Raw genomic sequence first — 20859 nt, 5'->3', positions numbered from 1 at the left:
TTAAAAGCGTCTCTGGGTCAAGGGACTTGAACAGCTTTGTGATATCCTATAGGAACACACCTTACTATGGGTTCTATGTATTGTAGACTGAGCACCTTCAAGATAAATGGTTAAACTGATTCCCATCTCCCGTCACATCATTATTGAATTGTTATAGACATGGTTATGAAACCCACGAGACATGACAGAAGATGTTGCCCTTTATAAAAACCACCACCAAGAAAAAAATTCTACATCCTTAACTTTTTCCTGGGTCAAAGGTTCATTGGAGGCGGGGCTGTTTTGAAAAGCACATGAGTCTGCACTCTCTTCATATGTTGGCAATTTGATTATTAATTTTTTTATTTTATGCAAGGCCTTAATATGTGTCAATGGGGTTACACGGTTTATAGTAACGAAAAAATCTATGTGTTTAAAATAATTGATCAAATCACATGATTAAGTGATTTGTTTACAATTTAAGAAGTGTGGTTTGAGCTACTGTGGCCACCATCTTAGCTTTGCCATCTTGTCTGCTTATTTGTCATTGGTGTTACTGTCACTGGTCTTACTAGTCACTGCATGGTGGTAATGGAGTAGCGTTAATAGTGTTACTGGTCTGGTGTTACTGTCACTGGTGTTAATAGAATAATGTCATACAATATAACTTTACACATACCCGTTTAAAGTACATGATTACTAATCAAAACATGTTCTTAATATTATCATTTATCCTTTCTGTCTTTGATTATATATGCAAATTAAATAGTCAAATTACATTCTGGAAAGCCTGAATTGTCATCTACAATATAGGTAACAACAGTGACAAAAAGGCAGCACAAGCGTAGAATGACCCAGTCAAGTATTCATGCCATGTTGCTTGAGAAAGACAAACAGATGAACAACGTGTTTACACAACATCATCATCAAGTAGGCCTAGCCCTAATATCATGGTATCCTATCTCAATCTTCATACTTACACAGGGCCTGCTCTTGCCTTTCGGGGACCCTAAACAAGATTTGGTTGCCCCCCCCCCCGTAACAAAATGTGGAAAAAGTCAAGGGGTCTGAATAATTTCCCAATGCACTGTATAGCCACCCTTATGCCATTTTAATGATATCTGAGTGAGAGTGAATAACAAAATCTATAGGGACCCCCTGGAGGTTAGGGCCCCTGCCCTCCTGGTCTGGAGTCAGCCATTAAGTTTAAATAGCTGGCTAGATAAACCTATCAATCGAAAAATTGTTAGTTGACATGGTTAACTGAGTGACTGTCAGTGACAGATATAACAAGACAAAAAAATTGATGATGTATAACCAAATTTCGTACTTGCACATTGTGTATTCTACTATTCTAAAGCTCAACAGTGAGATGAGACCCCAATTTGTTTAGTATTTTTAAAGTTGTTCATTCGTATTTTTTGGGGCCCTCTAGCAGCCTGGTTCCCTAAGCAACTGCTTATGTCGCTCATGCCTTGAGCAGGCCCTGTACCTAAAAAGCCCTGCATATTAATCTAAACGTTATCTGATCAATGAGGCCTACATTTGTTGTCTGCTCAATGGGCTATCTCGACTATCATCCCCAAAATTGGGGGGGGGTTGAGATGACAACGATGGGATTGCAGCTCTCTCTAGTGACAAAAGAATGAACTGCAATTGATTGTTACCATATTTATATTCCAGCCACCAAGGGGTGCATTCTTCATGCAAACCAGCAGGCATTTATTTGTGCAGGCTCCACAGAAGGTGAGAACAAAAGTCAAAAGGAAGAGACCTTCTTTAAGACCATTATGTGTACACAAGCCACATTTGACCACTGCGGGCATCTGTCTTAGTAAATGAACATAGTAGGCCCTATCTATAACAGGAATAAGTTGCACTTGATGGGCCACACTAATTCTAACCTTAACCCCCCTAGAAATAGCATTTGACCTTGTGGGGACTAACAAAATGTCCGTAGTTGGTCACATTTTTGTTTGTTTACTATTCTCGTTGGGACTTCTGTTCCCCACAAAATATAGCTAAACACGTCCACACACACACGCGCAAACTCTCTCTCTCCCTCTCTCACTCACACACATATAAACATATGACAAAGGGGCCATACTTCCAAACATAAGCAACCATTTAAATGTAAACTATTTCTCTGGCTCAAAATGTGTATCAACCAATTAACGTGACAGGTGACAGAGCGCTAAATTGTAGCTGGTCCCATTAGATAATGGCACACATTAGCGCTATGCGCACCTCACCAGATGGCAGTGATTATATCCTGAAACAACCAATTAAATCGTTAACGTAGATGGATGTGTTCCAACAATTGTTCACGTAAGCATCCTTAACATACAGTACCTCAGTCCAACAGCATGTTCTGATCATCAAAGCAACTCTCCCTTGGATTTGACAGACTGGTCAAATTGCTCTCTGTGTAAAGTGACGGGTCAATGTAATTGTCGCAGATTTTTTCAAAGGGTTCGAATCTCACATGAGTCCCCCCATTTGTTTTACATGTATTGTGTTAGTATGTTGAAAAGGGACATAGTCTACATCCAACAGCTTGAATGTGTATATGGTACACCTCAATTCATTCATTAGCCACCTTGGTTGTATTCCATATGTAGCCTCTGCTTCCAGGCTGATGGGGTGAAAGCCTGGTGGATCCTACCCATAGACTGATTACGACCTCTCCTGGCGAGGAGACATCAGTGTAAATTACTATTAGTAAGTATCCATTTCGTCACATGTGTTTTGAATCGAGCATCAAGGACCAGCAGTGAACAGTTTTTTCCTAAATAAATGGTAGCCTTCATGACTGCTGTTTGACAAATCCCTAAGGCTCTTCTGTTTTTTTTACGATGTACAATAAACATACATGTTGTAAGGAACAAATGTATCTTTTTGCCTTAAAAGCACATGGAGGTGTGTGAAACAGATTAACAAAAACACAAGATTTTGTCATAAGCGAAAATGTTGTCTAATGTTAGTAGTAGCTAGAATCCTAGTCAAGCATGTATCAATGCAATATCAGCTCACAACATTTTGTTTCAGACCAACATAACAAAGTAAACCTTAAATTTGTAGGTTTAAAATAGCCCTCTAGTGGCGACAGTTGATCTATTTTAAGAAATGCCATTGGTTGGTGCATTTAAAGACTAAGATCTTTGATAGGCTAATGAAGAATTTGTTACAGGATATAATCACTGCCACCCGGTGAGGTTAGCATTAGGGCTAGCGTGTGCCATGTTATCTGATGGGACCAGCTACAATTTAGCGTTCTGTCACGTGCAAGTAAATCGATGATTTGAATTGGCTGATAGGCATTTTGAGCTGGAGAAAGTATTTACATTTAAATGGTTGCTTATATTCGCAAGTATGGCCCCAACGTGTATTACTTGTTTGTTTACATTTTCTGAACGTTTGGCCATCAGCTACTAACAACTAAAGAGGAAGAAGCGAAAAAAACGGCCCAAAATCTCCACAAAATATTACCAAGAAATTACACATTTTTGTATGGAGGTCAATAAATGTCTAATTTAGTTAACAGCAAAACATAATTGCTAATTTCCTACGTGAGCCTTATTTGATCAAATAGAAGTTTCATAATGGTTAGGTAGCATTTCGGCAACAAAAAAAAACGACATTATATCAGAGCTGTGCCTGTTGGCGCCTATCTGCCCTCTCATTGGCTAGAATGGTCCTACCTAATCTCGCCTCCTCCCGCCTGCCTTCCATTTTTGAGGACATGTATTTCCATTGTTAGAGCGGTCCCTCGAGTATCTTGTCAATATAATAGATAATGGTCGCACTCCCCTGCTCAGACATTGCATGCATCAACCAATGGTTGGGTGCCACATAATCGACAGTGTCATCGACTGACCGATTGCTTTAACATATAATATGGTTTGCTGATACTTAAAATACCTATCCAGGCCTTGTAAGATCTGTCATGTGTCAGTAATGCAACGCGCCCAATCTTTGTAACAACTACCATACCAGTCACGGTGAGCCCTGCCCACTGTGCATGTGCCTTATCCTCCCACCTCTCGTTATCGCACGCTCAGTATTATGCATAAAATGTATGTCAGTAGGGCAGCGCTGAGCGCTCGCCCCGGCACATGCAGAGTGCACATGCATCGTGGCTTTAGTAAAAACATAGCAGGTCAGGTTGAATAAGCACATTAAAACTCCCCTCAGCTCTGGGTACCGGCCAATGAGAACACACCCAATAGTAAAAGGAAGGAGGGAGAGAGTGACAGTAGAGTGAATTAACAGGGGACATATAGTGAGATGAGATGCACCCCTTTAACCAAACAGACACAACCGAAGTTGAGAGAGGACACCAGGAGCGAGTCCCATTTATTTCAGTTACCTGAAAACGTTATTGATGTGGGAGTGGTGGATTGGTATATTATTGGGTGTGTCTAGCCTGGCTAAATTCAGTTCATTTTCGGAGATGCTGATGGGGCTGTGTATTCTTGGGATTTCAGAAAATCACTTGTTTGTTCTCGGCTTGTGACACTCAAATCCGCTGAACCAAGCAACTCACTAGTCTAGTAGCCTAGAGTTCTTCAGAGCGCAGAACGGATTCAGGTAGCTTCCGAGAAAATCTCTCCTGCACACCTGAGACAATTAGACATAACTGTTCTGCATAGCATACAGCTGGACATAACTGTGCTTACAGTATACGACGGAAGTTTCAGTCGTTTGGCAGATCAATACGATTGTCTTCAACCGCGCGCTCGTTCTATGGGTCAGTTATCCACGCACAACTAGTTCTCGACTCCTACCTGTCTCCACTTGAGTATTGATCCTGCAGCTATATATCGAAAAGTCAGCATCATTCACCACAGCAAACAAAATACACATCAAGAAACATGGACACTCCAGGTGGTAAGTATTATGATTGTGATTATATTTGTTGCATTTTTTTTGTAGTTCAATATTGCATTTGGCGTTGGAGTTATACCTGTTTAGTTGAGAATGCTGAAGGTTTTTTTAAATTGTTTTTAACATTTTTGTTATTGTGTTGCATTGGTATGGTTTCTCTTTGCAGTCGTGCGTAATAGTGCGCAAATACGTTCCCATTATGAGGTTTTGCATTAAGTGTCTCCTCATCAGCATATGTTAGAAAGGCAGTCGAGTTAATACGATTGAAAACAATGTTATTAGGCTAGCACTGCATGTCCAATTCTATATGTTTATCAAATTGCGAGATGAGAACAATTCATATTTATAGCAGGACCGTCATGCTTTTTGTGCATTATCCTCCCATGCATGAACCTGGAAAATGAAATCAACCCTGATTTGATATAAGTTATGAAAGTTGTAACATCCCAAGAAGTGGGTGTTTTCGTTTAAGCCTGCAAAGGTGCACTCCGAAATGGTTACAAAGTTTGACGATGATGATACGTGACAGTGCTTGAAGTTCACGCAGCTTTGTTGATCCACTTCCTGTTTTTCCTCATAAAAACAAACTCACGTGGAGCGACCTGTCATTGGTTCCAACGCATTCGATGCCTTTTGCAAACAGTAGGCAGATTATTTTGTTTTCGTGCGTATCTAAATCAAATGATTCTCTATACCAGTGGTTCCCAAACTGTGGGGCGACCCCTTTTTTTATATACACCTCCGTTCAAAAGTTTGGCTTCACTTAGAAATGTCCTTGTTTTTGAAAGAAAAGCAAAAAAAGTGTCCAATCAAATTGATCAGAAATACATTGTAGACATTGTTCACGTTGTAAATGACTGTTGTAGCTGGAAACGGCTGATTTAAAATAAAAATAAAAAAATAAAAAAATGTTTAATGGAATATCTACAGAGGCCTATTGTCAGCAACCATCCCTCCTTTGTTCTAATGGCACGTTGTGTTAGCTAATCCAAGTTTATCATTTTAAAAGACTAATTGATCATTAGAAAACCCCTTTGCAATTATGTTGGCACAGCTGAAAACTGTTGTTCTGATTTAAAGAAGCAATCAAACTGGCCTTCTTTAGACTAGTTGAGTATCTGGAGCATCAGCATTTGTGGGTTTGTTTACATGCTCAAAATGGCTGGAAACAAAGAACTTTATTCTGAAAGTCATGCCTATTCTTTTCTGAGAAATGCGAGAAATTGCCAAGAAACTGAAGATCTCGTACAACGCTGTGTACTACTCCCTTCACAGAACCACGCAAACTGTCTCTAACCAGAATGGAAAGAGGAGTGGGAGGCCCTGGTGCACAACTAAGCAAGAGGACAAGTACATTAGTGTCTAGTTTGAGAAACAGACGCCTCACAAGTCCTAAACTGGCAACTTCATTAAATAGTACCCGCAAAACACCAGTCTCAACGTCAACAGTGAAGAGATGACTCCGGCATGCTGTCCTTCTAGGCAGAGTTACAAAGAAAAAGCCATATCTCTGTCCAGTGTCTGTGGCCCATCTTAATATTTTCTTTTTATTGGCCAGTCTGAGATGTAGCTTTTTTTTTGCAACTCTTGTTAGCCCATAGACTACAACAATTTTTTTAATAGAATTTCTTTATAGAATTGCACAAAAGTAAGCTTTAAAACTGCTAAATATTCTTCGCACCACATGACAAAATGTACAGAATTGCAGGAACTAAGCTTTAAACTGGCAAAATTGTCTCCACCAACAAGAGGAGTGTGAACAATTTGTGTCAAGAACAGTGCGTGTGCACACAGAAATAGACGTGGCGCGGGTGCGCAGGGGGCCATGGGATATTCCCCAATGACGGAAGGGGGGCCTGAGTGAAAAAGTTTGTAAACCCCTGCTCTATACCACCCAGTTGGCATTGAGATAATAAATAGGTAGAAGTGTTGTGATTACTATTGGAGGCGGGAGCAGTGATATTGGTTCATAAGGCAAAGTTTATGGCCATGTGAAGCTCTACAGTTACACATGGAGCATTGGGCGTTGTTTCATTGAGGTTAGCCAAAGTACACCAGGCATCATAATATTTGTTCACCTATTCCACTTCCGGCTGTTGAGTGGTAATTCATTTACTAACTCTGCAGTCACGTTCCAGTACATGGATGGAAACAGCTTGGGTCAAGGCACCCGTTTCCACAGTCGTTTCTATCACATGGACTGGAACCACTCAACAGCTGGAAGTGGAATAGGTGAACAAATATTGTGATGCACTCTGCAAGTGCATCGACGTGAGGATGAATTGAGAATGCGAGGAGTGCATTCAGTGGGAAGACTCACGCTCCATGTCAGAACTTGTTCCATGGGTTCCATGTCAGTTATTATCTGTAGAGGGCAATGGGGCGCGTCAGAGCTCTGCATACTTTACTATCTTAATAATATATTGGTAAAAAAAATACATTCAATAACGTATTCAGTAACTATTGGCCTTTATATATGTGCCTACATTTGGCTAGGCTAGGGTTAAATTTAGGATTTAGGTTAGCTAAACGGTTAGGGTTAGGTGAAGGGATAGCTAATATGCTAAGTAGTTGCAAAGTAGCTAATTAGCTAAAATGCTAATGTTGTCTGTGATAAGATTCTAACTTGGTTTGCTAGATGTTTGTGTTATACACCCACCCATCCACCCTGTCTTATATAACCATACCACACCCACCCATCCACTATGTCTTATGTAACCATACCTAACATATCATACTAAATGGAGTGTTCCTGATTTACATACAGAATAACACGAAGTGCTCTGAGACCAGGTTGTGCTTGGTCTCCTTGGAGCGAACTCAGAACATCCTCAGCCAACGCTACATCCTGCTCTATTTATTTTTCCTCTTTAATTATGACAGAGACTATATGCTGCGTGGGGTGCTTAGAAATTCTGACTTCTGATGGGAGCTTCATGCAGCGCGAGTCTTCCCACTGAATGCACTCCTCGCATTCTCAATTCATCCTCACGTTGACGCACTTGCAGAGCCGCGTGCAGCGCGTGATTTCCCAGGACCTCCTCCCCTGCAGTTCTCTATCTCTCAGCTCTGTCTTCTCTCTCTCGGACACTTCTGTTGTGATGCTGCCTGAGGTGATGGAAGGGGGGGGGGGGGGGTTGGTCAGTGGATCAGCCATTTCATGCATTAACTTTGTCTGTAGTCACGTTTTCCCACCTCATGCGCTCTTTATTGTATTCTAAGCAAATACATTAGTCCTGATTCCTATAGCGTATGTCCCTTGCATAAACATCTGTCCCAAACTCGTACATTAAATATACATGCAGGCAATCCCATAATATAACTCATTCTATTCACCCCCGTTGAGGCCCTTTGGCCCACTGGGGGCAGGTGAAATTGGACAAGCTGTGAATGCTTCCCTCCTGCTGCAGCATCTGTTTCAGCCACAGAGTGCACATCCAAAGACAATTCACCTTTAACTGAGACCGTGACCTACTTCTCTACTCCTAGCTAGGTTAATGTTATAGACATCGAAACACACTCCTCATGGGTATCTGATGTTTACTGTAATGTACAGTATTTACTTAGCTCATCATCCTGTTGCATCCTCGTATTACATAGGATACATTTGCAACTGTACATTTGGATCCTGGCTTTAATATTACATCAACAATAATTCACTGACTGTTATAATCTAACATTTATGTGGCGTAAACATCGTATGGAGCCGAATGTGTGCCGCCCTCCATGACCCGTCATTGCACAAAACACTAGCAGCCTTACCAGGCTTACAGCGTTGTGTGTGGCTTCCTGACCCACAGCACAGCAGAGCGCAAACAAGAGGAAGGATAGAATAGGGGGGAGGAAGATGGTCGGAAGGATTGTTGTGCCTGTAAAGTGCTCAATGCTCACATTTCTCTGCCTGCCTGGCTCTACTCACCCACTCAGGCAGATTAGTGGCTGTAGGGGTTACTGACCTCACAATGGGTAGCTGCTCGCCTCACTCTCCAACCTGCTGCCGATTCCACAATTAACACTAGTGTCTGTCTGCACTGACCTCAATTCTAACTGGCTTGCCAGTGAGTGTATGGCTCTTTTGTCTTCTCTGAGTTACATGGGGCATCCTCTGGAGTTTGCTATGGTCTATGTACTATAATCTTACTGGGTGAACGTCAAAGACAATTCACAAATTCCTATGGCCCCCTATATTTTCTCTCCTGTCATGAGGGCCATAATGTCCTCTGAATTGGAGTTAATTGACAAAAAGGCCAGGCCCTATACTCATACTTGGCAAAGAGCTCTATGTAATGGTATATTATGGGAGCACCGAACAGTATATGGCAGTATAGTCAAGCTTAGCCTTGGAGAGGCCTGTAAAAGCTGATTATTTATTGACTAGGCTACCATTTATGGCATGGTAGTTCAGTCCTAAAGGGCGCTCCCAAACGTAAACACAGAAGTAGCTCACATGTGAGTGTTCAAGTGGATATGCAATGTGTTTGGGTGGGTGTGGAGGTTTGGCAAGCCCCGGCTGGGTCTGGAGGCAGTCTGTTTCCAGTCTCAGGTAGTGGCTGGCCAGGACAGGACAGCAGGTCCCTGTCATATGTCTGCTAAGACTTGCTCTAGATCTCTGGCTCTGCAGTGTGTCAATAATAAATCCTGTAGCACGTGCTGGCAGAGGGATTATAAAAACACTCGAGATAAACAAATACTTGGTTCAGCAGCACCACAGGGAAAAACGGAGAAGTCAATAAGAGGAAAGAAATACAAGCCCAGGGCAGATTTACTAATGTTTCTCATACAAATGTAAGACTCCATGACAGGTGCATAGTATTTGGGAATATACAGTGCCTTCGACAAGTATTCATACCTCTTGACTTTTTCCACATTTTGTTACGTTACAGCCTTATTCTAAAATGTATTTAAAAAAAAAATTCTCACAGCAATCTATACAAAAATACCCCATAATGACAAAGCGAAAACAGGTTTATCAATTTTAGCAAATTTATTACAAATAAAAATCTGATACCTTATTTACATAAGTATTCAGAACATTTGCTATGACACTTGAAACAGAGCTCAGGTGCATCCTGTTTCCATTGACCATCCTTGATATGTTTCTACAACTTGATTGGAGTCCACCTGTGGTAGATTCAATTGATTGGACATGATTTGGAATGGCACACAGCTGTCTATATAAGGTCCCACAGTTGACAGTGCATGTCAGAGCAAAAACCAAGCCTTGAGGTCGACGGAATTGTCCGCAGAGCTCAGAGACAGGATTGTGTCGAGGCACAGATCTGGGGAAGGGTGCCCAAAAATGTCTGCAGCATTGAAGGTCCCCATGAACACAGTGGCCTCCATCAATCTTAAATGGAAGAAGTTTGGAACCACCAAGACTCTTCCTAGAGCTCTCCGCCCAGCCAAACAGAGCAATCGGGGGAGAAGGGCCTTGGCCAGGGAGGTGACCAAGAACCCGATGGTCACTCTGACAGAGCTCCAGAGTTCCTCTGTGGAGATGGGAGAACCTTCCAGAAGGACAACCAACTCTGCAGCACTCCACCAATCAGACCTGTATGGTAGAGACAGACGGAAGCCACTCCTCAGTAAAAGGCACATGACCGGCCGCTTGAAGTTTGCCAAAAGGCACCTAAAGACTCTCAAACCAGGAGAAACAAGATTCTCTGGACTGATGAAACCAAGATTGAACTCTTTGGCCTGAATCCCAAGCATCACATATTGGTGAAAACCTGGCAACATCTCTACAGTGAAGCATGGTGGTGGCAGCATCATGCTGTGGGGATGTTTTTTCAGCGGCAAGGAAAGGGAGACTAGGCAGGATAAAGGCAACGATTAAAGGGGCAAAGTACAAAGATCCTTGTTGAAAACCTGCTTCAGAGGGCTCAGAACCTCAGACTGGGGCAAAGGTTCACCTTCCAACAAGACAACGACCCTAAGCACACAGCCAAGACAACTCAGGAGTGGCTTCGGGACACGTCCCTGAATGTCCTTGAGTGGCCCAACCAGAGACCGGACTTGAATCCGATCAATCATCTCTGGAGAGACCTAAAAATAGCTGTGCAGTGACACTCCCCATCCAACCTGACAGAGCTTGAGAGGATCTGCAGAGGAATGGGAGAAACTCCCCAAATACAGGTGTGCCAAGCTTGTGTCATCATACACAAGAAGACTGTAATAAGGCTGTAATCACTGCCAAAGGTGCTTCAGCAAGTACTGAGTAAATGGTCTGAATAGTTATGTAAATGTGATATTTCAGTTATGTTTTATAAATTTGCTTTGTCATTATGGGGCCTGAGAGGGTATCGGTCCACCCACTTGGGAGCCACGCCCACCCACTGAGGAGCCAGGCCCAGCCAATCAGAATGAGTTTTCCCCCACAAAAGTGCTTTATTACAGACAGAAAAACTCCTCAGCACCCCCTCAGAAGATCCCACAGGTATTTGGTATTTTATTAGAATCCCCATTAGCTGTTGCAAAAGCAGCAGCTACTCTTCCTGGGGTCCACACAAAACGGAACATAATACAGAACATTAATAGACAAGAACAGCTCAAGGACAGAACTAAAAAAAAATGTTTAAAGGCACACGTAGTCTACATATCAATGCATACACACAAACTATGTAGATCAAATAGGGGAGAGGCATTGCTTTATCTGTTTTTTGAAGTAGCCGGATGTGGTCCTGAGCTGGCATGGTTACATGTGGTCTAAGGTTGTGGATGTACTGACAAATTCTTTAAAATTACATTGGAGGCGGCTTATGGTAGAGAAATGAACATTAAATTCTCTAGCAACAGCTCTGTTGGACATTCCGGCAGTCACCATGCCAATTGCACACTCCCTCAACTTGAGACATCTGTGGCATTGTGTTGTGTGACAGAATTGCACATTTTGGAGTTGCCTTTTATTGTCCCCAGCACAAGGTACACATGTGTAATGATCATGCTGTTTAATCAGCTTCTTGATATGCCACAACTGTCAGTTGGATGGATTATCTTGGCAAATGAGAAATGCTGACTAACAGGGATGTAAACAAATTTGTGCACAAATTGAACATTTCTGGAATCTTTTATTTCAGCTCATGAAACATGGGTCCAAAACTTTACATGTTAGTGTATATTTTTGTTCAGTGTAGTTTATATTCAAAGTATACATACGATAGGCTAACTATTACCATGACACCTTGTGTAGGGCAGTGATAAAAATATAGCAGCCACCTGTCTCACAAACTCATCAAGAAATGTTTTTTATATTGTTTTTATTAGGTAGCCCGTTCGAGTGGTTCTCTCTCTATGAGTAAACGGGATTCACTTTCTCCATAGCTTACTGTCCGTGACGAAACGAGTACAGTTCACTACCACAGCATCCCTGGGACTCCCCCAGTATATTTATTTTAATCACGGAACCGGTTTGTGATTGTTGTAAATGTCTACACGATACTGCAAATTTGGTCCAGGCAGTAACCGTGTCAGAAGTCCATGTGAGTCGGCGGTCAGGTGTCGTGCTGCTCGCGCGGATGCGAAGGCAGACGAACAGAGAGGATAAAACTATTTTTTTAATTGAAAAACAGAAAAAGTGTAACGTTGATTTATTTACTGTAATTTATATTAACTGCCTATATAAATACTGAAGTTGTTTTCGTGACGCAAAAAATGTCTAGCTAGGTTTCCATTCAATTGGCGACAGATTTTCATGTGAATATTCTCAAATCCGCATAAACAATATGCGCACTTTCCTACCAGAAATGTGTTTCCATATAATTTAAATTCCCATGTACCGAATAATAAAATGCAAATTAAATAGGTTTTCATCGCAATTTTACTGATGGTTTTCTCACATTTTTTAAATATTGTTATATAGCACACGTATAACCTACATCGGGGATCATTAACTAGATTCAGCCAATTTTTTTCTTGAGCGGCTGGTCGGGGGCCAGAACATAATAAAAAATACATTTTAGATTGCAAAATGACCGAAAGAAGCCAAAACAGACATAATATTTGAAACAATACTTTCATCCCTTGCTTACATTTGTATACGATCACATACAGTGCAATCAAAGTATTCACACCCCTTGACTTATTCCACATTGTGTTACAGCCTGAATTAAAAATTTATTAATTGTACTTTTTTCTCATTCATCCACACACAATACCCCATCATGTTGAAGTAGAAACATGTGTTTTTAGACATTTTTGCAAAAATATATAAGTATTTACACCCTGAGGCAATGCTTTGTAAAAGCACATTTGGCAGAGATTAGTCTTTCTGGGTAAATCTCTAAGAGCGTTCCACACCTGGATTGTGCAGTATTTGCCCATTTATTCTTTTCAAAATTCTTAAAGCTCTGTCAAATTGGTTGTTGAGCAATGATCAATGACCATTTTCAGGTCTTGCCATAGATTTTCAAGCAGATTTAAGTCAAAACTGTAATTCGGCCACTTAGAAATAGAAACTTACAAACTGCTTCGTCATTTTTTGAAGTATGACTTTAGTGCATTGATGCAAACATGATGCATGTTTTGGAATATTTGCATTCTGTATAGGCTTCCTTCTTTTCACTCTGTCATTTAGGTTAGTATTGTGGAGTAACTACGCTGTTTTTGGTCCATCCTCAGTTTTTTCCTATCACAGCCATTAAACTAACTGTTTTAAAGTCATCATTGGCCTCATGGTGAAATCCCTGTGCAGTTTCCATCCTCTCCGGCAACCGAGTTAAGACACCATCTTTTGTAGTGACTGGGTGTATTGATACACCATCCAAAGTGTAATTAATAACTTCACCATGCTCAAAGGAAGATTCAATGTCTGCTTTTTTAAAACTATTTTGACCCATCTACCAATAGATTGTGAGGCATTGGAAAACTTCCCTGGTCTTTGTGGTTGAATCTGTGTTTGAAATTCACTGCTCGACTGAGGAGTACAGAGATGAGGCAGTCATTCAAAAAACATGTTGAACACTATTATCCATTTTAAATTCAGGCTGTAACACAATTTTTTTTCGTGTTAAAAGTCAAAGGGTTGTGAATACTTTCTACATCTCTTTATTATGCATGGGAAAAGATTTCCAAAACAAAAATCACTTGGAGTGGATTTCCTGGTGTTTTTACAGTCTTTTATGTACAACAATGAATTTAAAAATGTAAGCACAATTTATTTTTTTTGCTTAGAACTTGGGGGCCAAATGGCCCGCGGGTTGCCATTTGGAGAACCTTGGCCTACATGATGAGATTATTGTGGACAAAAGAGCAACATTTTATTTTTATATGACAAATGGTAGCCAAGCATTGATGATTATGTCACCAGAATAAGACCCTTGCTATTTATTGGAAAGGAGCATCAAGCTCATCAGCTTGCACTTTCACCACCCTGTGAAGTACATCGGAACATATTTCATCTTTAGCCTCAACCTCTGGTAGCCTAATAAACTTGCATGCTTTCCCAACGAGTCATAGTGGAAGGACCACACAACATGTAATCGTGTGACTCCAAGTTTACTTCCATATTATGGTTATTATATCTATATTTGCGCATAAAATAATTTCCACTGCTATTTCTCGCGTCATTTATTTTACAGACACAAAAAGATCCCATGTCAAACAAACCATCTGTTGGCATTTATGAAATTGTACCGACACTTCCTGTTTCCATCACAGCTGTTGTGAAAAACGTTTTTATACGGTATGACTTTACGCGCATAAAACTGCGCTCACTCTGTTACTATGCTTCCAACCATTTTTGCCACCTTTTCTCTCCCTGGATGCACAATTATACCTATTAGTCCTACAGAGAGCTGTCTTTTGCCACCATCTACCACAAACGGTAGCGGCATAACCTCAACTTTTAAAGGAAGAACCACTGTATGCTTTTGCATGCCTTTAAACGTTGCATTCTGCACCACTTCCTGAACTCGGTGACCTTTTTTTTAAGAGTAAACTTCTTTTCAGCTATCTGACTAACCCCACTACCTCGGTCTCTGTTTTTCCAACAGGAGGTGTTATTCTGTATGCGCGCTCCTCCGGCAGCCCCAGCCCTGGCAGCCCATCCAGTGGGTACCAGACCCAGTCCCCCTCCTCCACCCTCTCCCAGCCCTCCTCCCCAGAGGAGATCACCTTCACAGAACTCGGGCCCCTGGGGTCGCTGAAGGGCCAGAGAGGGGGAGGATGCACACCTCCATCATCCTCCAAGCTGGTGTTCCACTTCCCAGAAGTCTACAATGTGGCTACATCAACGTCCACAAACCAGCACTCGTACCAACACCCCATCGCTGGGAAAAGGCCTAGTGGATTCACAGGACCTTTCACCAGTGAGTAGCATTCCTTCCGGACTTCTTTTGTCATCCCTCCTTACTCTTTCTAGCCTAAAACAAAACATCCACCCCTATCCAATACTCATCTCCTCCCACAATCCTTTTCTGTAATGTACACTACACAACGTCTTTTGTTGCTTGTGACGTCGGTCGGTAGTCACCTTCACTTATGATCACATTTCTGACTGGCTGTACCTCTGTCTCTATATATATATATATATATCTATCTACAGAGACTGGCGGTATGGTGCTCCTGTGTACAGTGTGTGGAGACATTGCATCTGGGTTCCACTACGGAGTGCACGCCTGTGAGGGTTGCAAGGTAAGAAGACCATGACGACTAAACGCATACAGTAAGTGACCCTGAAATGGCTCCCTAGTCCCTATATAGCACACCTCTTTTGACCATTTCAGATGCACTCCTACTGTGTATAATAAGGTGGTGGGTCACATTCACGTTCACCATTTCAAACTAACTGTACATCTGCTTGAATATCCTGTCTAGGGCTTCTTCCGTCGCAGCATTCAGCAAAACATTAACTACAAGATGTGTGTGAAGAACGAGAACTGCCTCATTATGAGAATGAACCGCAACCGCTGCCAACACTGTCGCTTCAAGAAATGCCTCTCCGTGGGCATGTCCAGAGATGGTAAGAGTTAGAGTGAAATCTTACTGAGAGTGCAGGCTCAGACAATCGTTAGAGGCCATACAATGCGAGTTTCTCAGCACTGCGCCAGCCTTATCTTTCGCCTGAGACATTGCACTGACCTACTGTTGAAGGGCACACGTTGGAAAATAACCTATATACACACAGCCTCTTGCACATTCATAGGTTTCAAAGTCAGGCTTTCTTCCTCTTGTTCAGATTCCTCCCCTCTCCATGTTCCTCCCCTCCGTGTTCCCTGAGCTCTCCCTCTATCCCGCTCTTCTCTCCTCTCCGACAGTGATTTATGAGAACGGGAGCCTTGAAGTCCCTGAAGCTCCTGAAGCTATCTGTCATACAGAAAACTGCAGCAAACACAGGAATTATTTTTGGGAATTGGAACAGGGGCAACTTGATTACCTTGTATACTGTTTACCCTTATAACATCTTGTACAATTAATGAGGGAGACGGCAAACAATTAAGCTCGAGATGCAGAACAAAACAGCCCGTCCTTGTCATACAATTAATCAGCCGTATGCAAAGCTAATCTCACCTACTTTACTTTTAGCCTTGATAGCTAAGTATTGATAAATTGCCCCATCATAACGGATTACGAAAATAGTGTGGGATGGTTTCCGTTGACCTAAAAAAGCAAAGCAAGCATTTTACCTATAGCATGCTGGTACATGGTGACCTAGTTGGGATAGTTTGCCTGCCTTCAGTGTCTTCTCAGTGTGGCTTCAACCCTCCTGTGTTCTCTCTCGTGCTTAATCCATTGCCTAATCTACAAGAGAACCAAGTGTGATTTCTGCATGCAGTCGACAGTTTGGGCGCTGAAAAGGTGGGGTACGAGAAACGAGGCCAGTGAAGATGTTTTGATGGAAGGAAAAACGCTCATATTGACCCTGTTAAAGACACAATCTCGAAAGTGTCAAGAACCACAACCTAGAAACCTCATTCCTTCGACTTCAGCTGTTGTGAAAACAGAAAAACCTCTCAGTCAACTGTGATTGGTGGGTCTTGGGATTACCATATAGACAAGGCAAATATTGAAGTCCCTTTCCCTCCCCGAAACCAGTTCATCTTCTTAAAGACACAACCAACACTTTCATCCACAACGCAGTGCATTAAAGCCCATTCTCACAACTGTAATGACCAGCTAAAGTCGAGAGACTATCCATGCACGCGTAACAAAGTGGATTGATGCGAATGACTATAGCAGAATTCCATAGATCTTCTGTAATAGAATGTCACTGTTATAGCCCCTTTTTTTTTAGCATGATCTAGATCCTATGCTCTTTAGGGACAGTGCATTGCACACAGCAGAGAGAGGCCCACGAGATCATGTAATGGTGCCAGAGATGTGTTAACACAGATGTTCACAGTCATACATTTCACTGAAGCATAACACAAAAAAATTCTCTCCCGATGTCATAGCTTAGTGCAGTATCTTGTTTTGATCTCAAACACTTTAAGTTCGTTTGTTTCTATGAATTATAGATCATTTACATCTTGCCTCATGCATTGTGCTGGCTTGGTTGAAGAACTCTCGGCAGCAGGACCGTCATTTGAAGCTTCTCTCTTATGTCACACTCCACTTTGTGGTGTTTCACTCACTACGTTCTCTCTGCAAGCTCCTATTTTCAACACTACTCTTCACTCTCACCTTACTTCTCTGCAACCTCTCCTCCCTCCTCTACATCCTCTTTCCTCCCCCTTGCGTGCTAGCCCACCTCTATTTCTCTCCCTCCGTCGCAGTAGCAGTGACATCACGTTCACGATGAGCCACTGCCCTACTTACAAAGTAGGGAGGGAAGGAGAGGAGAGAGCGAGATGGAGGTCTATAAATAGCATTTTCAGCTGATGGATATTGTTGGCAAGGGGGATGGAGAGTACGAGGGATGGGACCCACAAAAAAAGATGCAATTAATGCATTTTGTTTACGAAGCGGAATGTATGAACATTCTATGTTTGTTTCTGTGTAGACTGGACCTTAAGACTTAATATCTATAAGAGAACTTTGGCCAGACGTTGACCAGTCCCCTCTGTTTGTGTCTTCATCAGCTGTGCGTTTTGGCCGTATCCCTAAGAGGGAGAAGCAGAGGCTTCTGGATGAGATGCAAAGCTACATGAACAGCCTGAATGAGTCTGCCACCATGGACATAGAGTCCTCCCCCGTCTCCGAAGCCCCTCCCAGCCCAGCAGAGGTTCCTTCTAAAGAGGCCATCAGAGCCATCTCGCTGGCCTATCAGGACATCTCTTCCAGCAGCCAAGACAGGGCAGCCAAGAGTGAACTCAACATCACCAACTTACCAACAACATCTCTGTTCAAGAGCAACACATCTCAGGAGACCAGCTACACCAATAGCTCCTCCCACCTCGGCTCTGACTCCACCCAGGGGTACCAGTCCTGTCCTGCAGGCCTTGCCCCTCACTGCCCAGACACCAATGACAACCACCATACGTTCCCCTCTGTGGACAAAAGTCGCTATAGTTGCCCCGCTACTTTGTCCAATCATGACCACGGACAGTCTAATGTGGGCACAACTCAACGGGGCAGCTCGGCCAATCACAACAGTTTCTCCATGAAGGAAGAGACCCAAGAGCCGCAAACTCAGACATCCTGTCCATGGAAATTAGCCGCTGGAACCAAAGTGCTGGTGAGTAAACCAAGAGTCGTTAGAAAGTTGTTATGAAGCTTTACATATGTGACGTTTAAAAAAATTAAACAAAACAGTATAGTATGGATTTGAATCTAACTTTCTCTCTCTATCCCTCAGGCCTGTCCTCTCAATGCGTGTCCTGTATCTGCGGCCAGTCGTTCTGGACAGCAGATATGGGAGTCTTTCTCCCAGTGTTTCACCCCGGCAGTGAGGGAAGTGGTGGAGTTTGCTAAGGGTATCCCTGGCTTCCAGGAGCTCAGCCAGCACGACCAGGTCATGCTGCTCAAATCAGGCACCTTCCAGGTAATAACCGCTTAAAGTAGTCTATTTTTGTCCAGGACTAGGTTTTACCTGTACTCAGGAAACTGGCCCTAAATCTGATTATTTCAGCTGTGAAAATAGAACGCCTTAATTCTCTCTCCCAATAAATGTAATCCCAATCCATATCGACTAACCTTCCACTGGGTCTTCTGTCTCGGTCAGGTGTTGATGGTGAGGTTTTGTACAATGTTTAACCCTGAGGAGCGGACGGTGACCTTCCTGAATGGCCAGACGTACCCTCTGTCCACCCTGCGGGCGCTGGGGATGGGGGCGCTGCTCGACGCCATCTTTGACTTCAGTGAGAAGCTGGGAACTCTGAGGCTGGAGCCTGATGAGATGGCTCTGTTCATGGCTGTTGTGCTGGTCTCGGCAGGTGAGGGGGGAAAATTGCCATTGAATTCATCACTAAAGCAGTGTCAATATGAACAACATGGCATTAGGAAGTCATAGAAGAGATGTAGATCTTAAATGGTATGATAAGAAAATGTGACCGAGTAAGCATGAAGAGCTTAATATGAGCATAACGATAAACCGACAAAAGTTGTGCAGACATCCATAGATAGTGTGTCTATTGTGTCTCTCAAACAAGCTCTCACCCTCTCTTCTTGTCTCCTTAGACCTTTCTGGCATCGTTGATATGGGGGCAGTAGAACAGCTCCAGGAGGGGTTAATCCGTGCCCTGCATTCCCTCATCCACTGCCGTCGTCCCGACGAGAGCGCGTCCATCTTCCCCAAGCTGCTCCTGCACTTGCCCGACCTGCGCACCCTCAACAACCTGCACTCCGACAAGCTGCTGGCCTTCCGGATTGACTCGTGAACAGCCCTGAACACACACACACAGCAATTCAGAACTCGCCGACCACCACCACTCTCTCAGGGCAAGACTTCCCAGGAGATTGAGGAACACTGACTTGGGCAATCAAACAACAACAACAAAAATGTTCAAGATGCATGTTTGAAAAAGGACAATAATTAATATATTGATCTCCATCCTGTTTTCATGCACACACACACACACAACCACACTTGGAGAAAGATAGTCTGTTAGAACGTACATCAGTGTTTTAGGTTTACCGTTACCCTTTTGGACAGATGTGTATGGCAGTTTACCCGTTGTTTTCCAGTCTTTAAGAGACCAAAAGCCAAAAGTCTAATCCTAATCTCCCGACCATTGCCAAACCACAGTTGAGAGAGAATCAGAGAGGAAGATGTTTGTGGACAATGATAAGTTTAGGGACCATTATTGGTGACTGAATGTGTGGGTGTTTAGTGTTTGTATAAGAGAAAGGGACCCTGTATATAATAATACATACAATTTACACTTAAGATCATATGACTCCCATTTCACTTATAAACACATCTGGGGTTTAAATATACAATTAAGACTCAAATATATTCAACAGACAAATTGCATATAGAAATGCGATATTCTGTATATTGGCAAATCAAATTGTATTTGTCACATTCACATGTTTAGCAGATGTTATTGCAGGTGTAGAGAAATGCTTGTGTTTCTAGCTCCAACAGTGCAGTAATATCTAACAATACACACACACAACCTAAAATTTAAAAGAATGGAATTAAGGAATATATAAATATTAGGATGATCAATGTCAGAGTGGCATAGACTAAATACAGTAGAATAGAATACAGTATATACATATTTAATTTAATTTAACCTTTATTTAACTAGGCAAGTCAGTTAAGAACAAATTCTTATTTTCAATGACTGCCTAGGAACAGAGGAGTAACTGCCTGTTCAGGGGCAGAACGACAGATTTGTACCTTGTCAGCTCAGGGATTTGAACTTGCAACCTTTCGGTTACTAGTCCAACACTAACCACGCTACCCTGCCGCCCCATTTGAGATGAGTAAAGCTCAAATATGTACACTACCGTTCAAAAGTTTGGCGTCCCATAGAAATGTTTAAAAAAATTGTCCATACAATAACATCAAATTGATCAGAAATACAGTGTAGATATTGTTGATGTTGTAAATGACTACTGTAGCTGGAAACGGCTTATTTTTTAAATGGAATATCTACAGTTGAGGTCCGA

At 42.3% G+C, this 20859-nt stretch overlaps 1 protein-coding gene across 2 annotated transcripts; it reads left to right on the top strand.

Moving 5' to 3' along the window:
* The first annotated feature begins 4319 nt into the window (after nt 1-4319).
* LOC139368429 (nuclear receptor subfamily 1 group D member 1-like) lies at nt 4320-20392 on the top strand. Of its 2 annotated transcripts, none has more exons than XM_071107310.1 (8): nt 4320-4869; nt 14856-15170; nt 15407-15495; nt 15679-15823; nt 17883-18478; nt 18599-18784; nt 19004-19175; nt 19420-20392. In XM_071107310.1, exons 1-8 carry the CDS (start codon nt 4854-4856, stop codon nt 19617-19619), a joined length of 1719 nt encoding a protein of 572 aa, XP_070963411.1. In that variant the 5' UTR covers nt 4320-4853; the 3' UTR covers nt 19620-20392. The 2 variants fall into 2 exon arrangements, with proteins under 2 accessions (XP_070963411.1, XP_070963410.1); XM_071107309.1 differs by having other exon boundaries at nt 18965-19175.
* The last annotated feature ends 467 nt before the right edge of the window (nt 20393-20859 follow it).

The sequence above is a fragment of the Oncorhynchus clarkii genome, chromosome 16, assembly GCF_045791955.1.
Source record: "Oncorhynchus clarkii lewisi isolate Uvic-CL-2024 chromosome 16, UVic_Ocla_1.0, whole genome shotgun sequence".
NCBI classification, from domain to species: Eukaryota; Metazoa; Chordata; class Actinopteri; order Salmoniformes; family Salmonidae; genus Oncorhynchus; species Oncorhynchus clarkii.
Note: the sequence above shows the minus strand (reverse complement) of the source record. Positions and strands in the feature narration are given on the sequence as shown.

Excerpts from the sequence above, each read along its gene's own strand:
- LOC139368429 (XM_071107309.1), top strand. Across the intron at positions 15,824-17,882 it reads CGTGGGCATGTCCAGAGATG|CTGTGCGTTTTGGCCGTATC; the intron begins GTAAGAGTTAGA and ends TGTCTTCATCAG. Across the intron at positions 18,785-18,964 it reads TCAAATCAGGCACCTTCCAG|GTGTTGATGGTGAGGTTTTG; the intron begins GTAATAACCGCT and ends TGTCTCGGTCAG.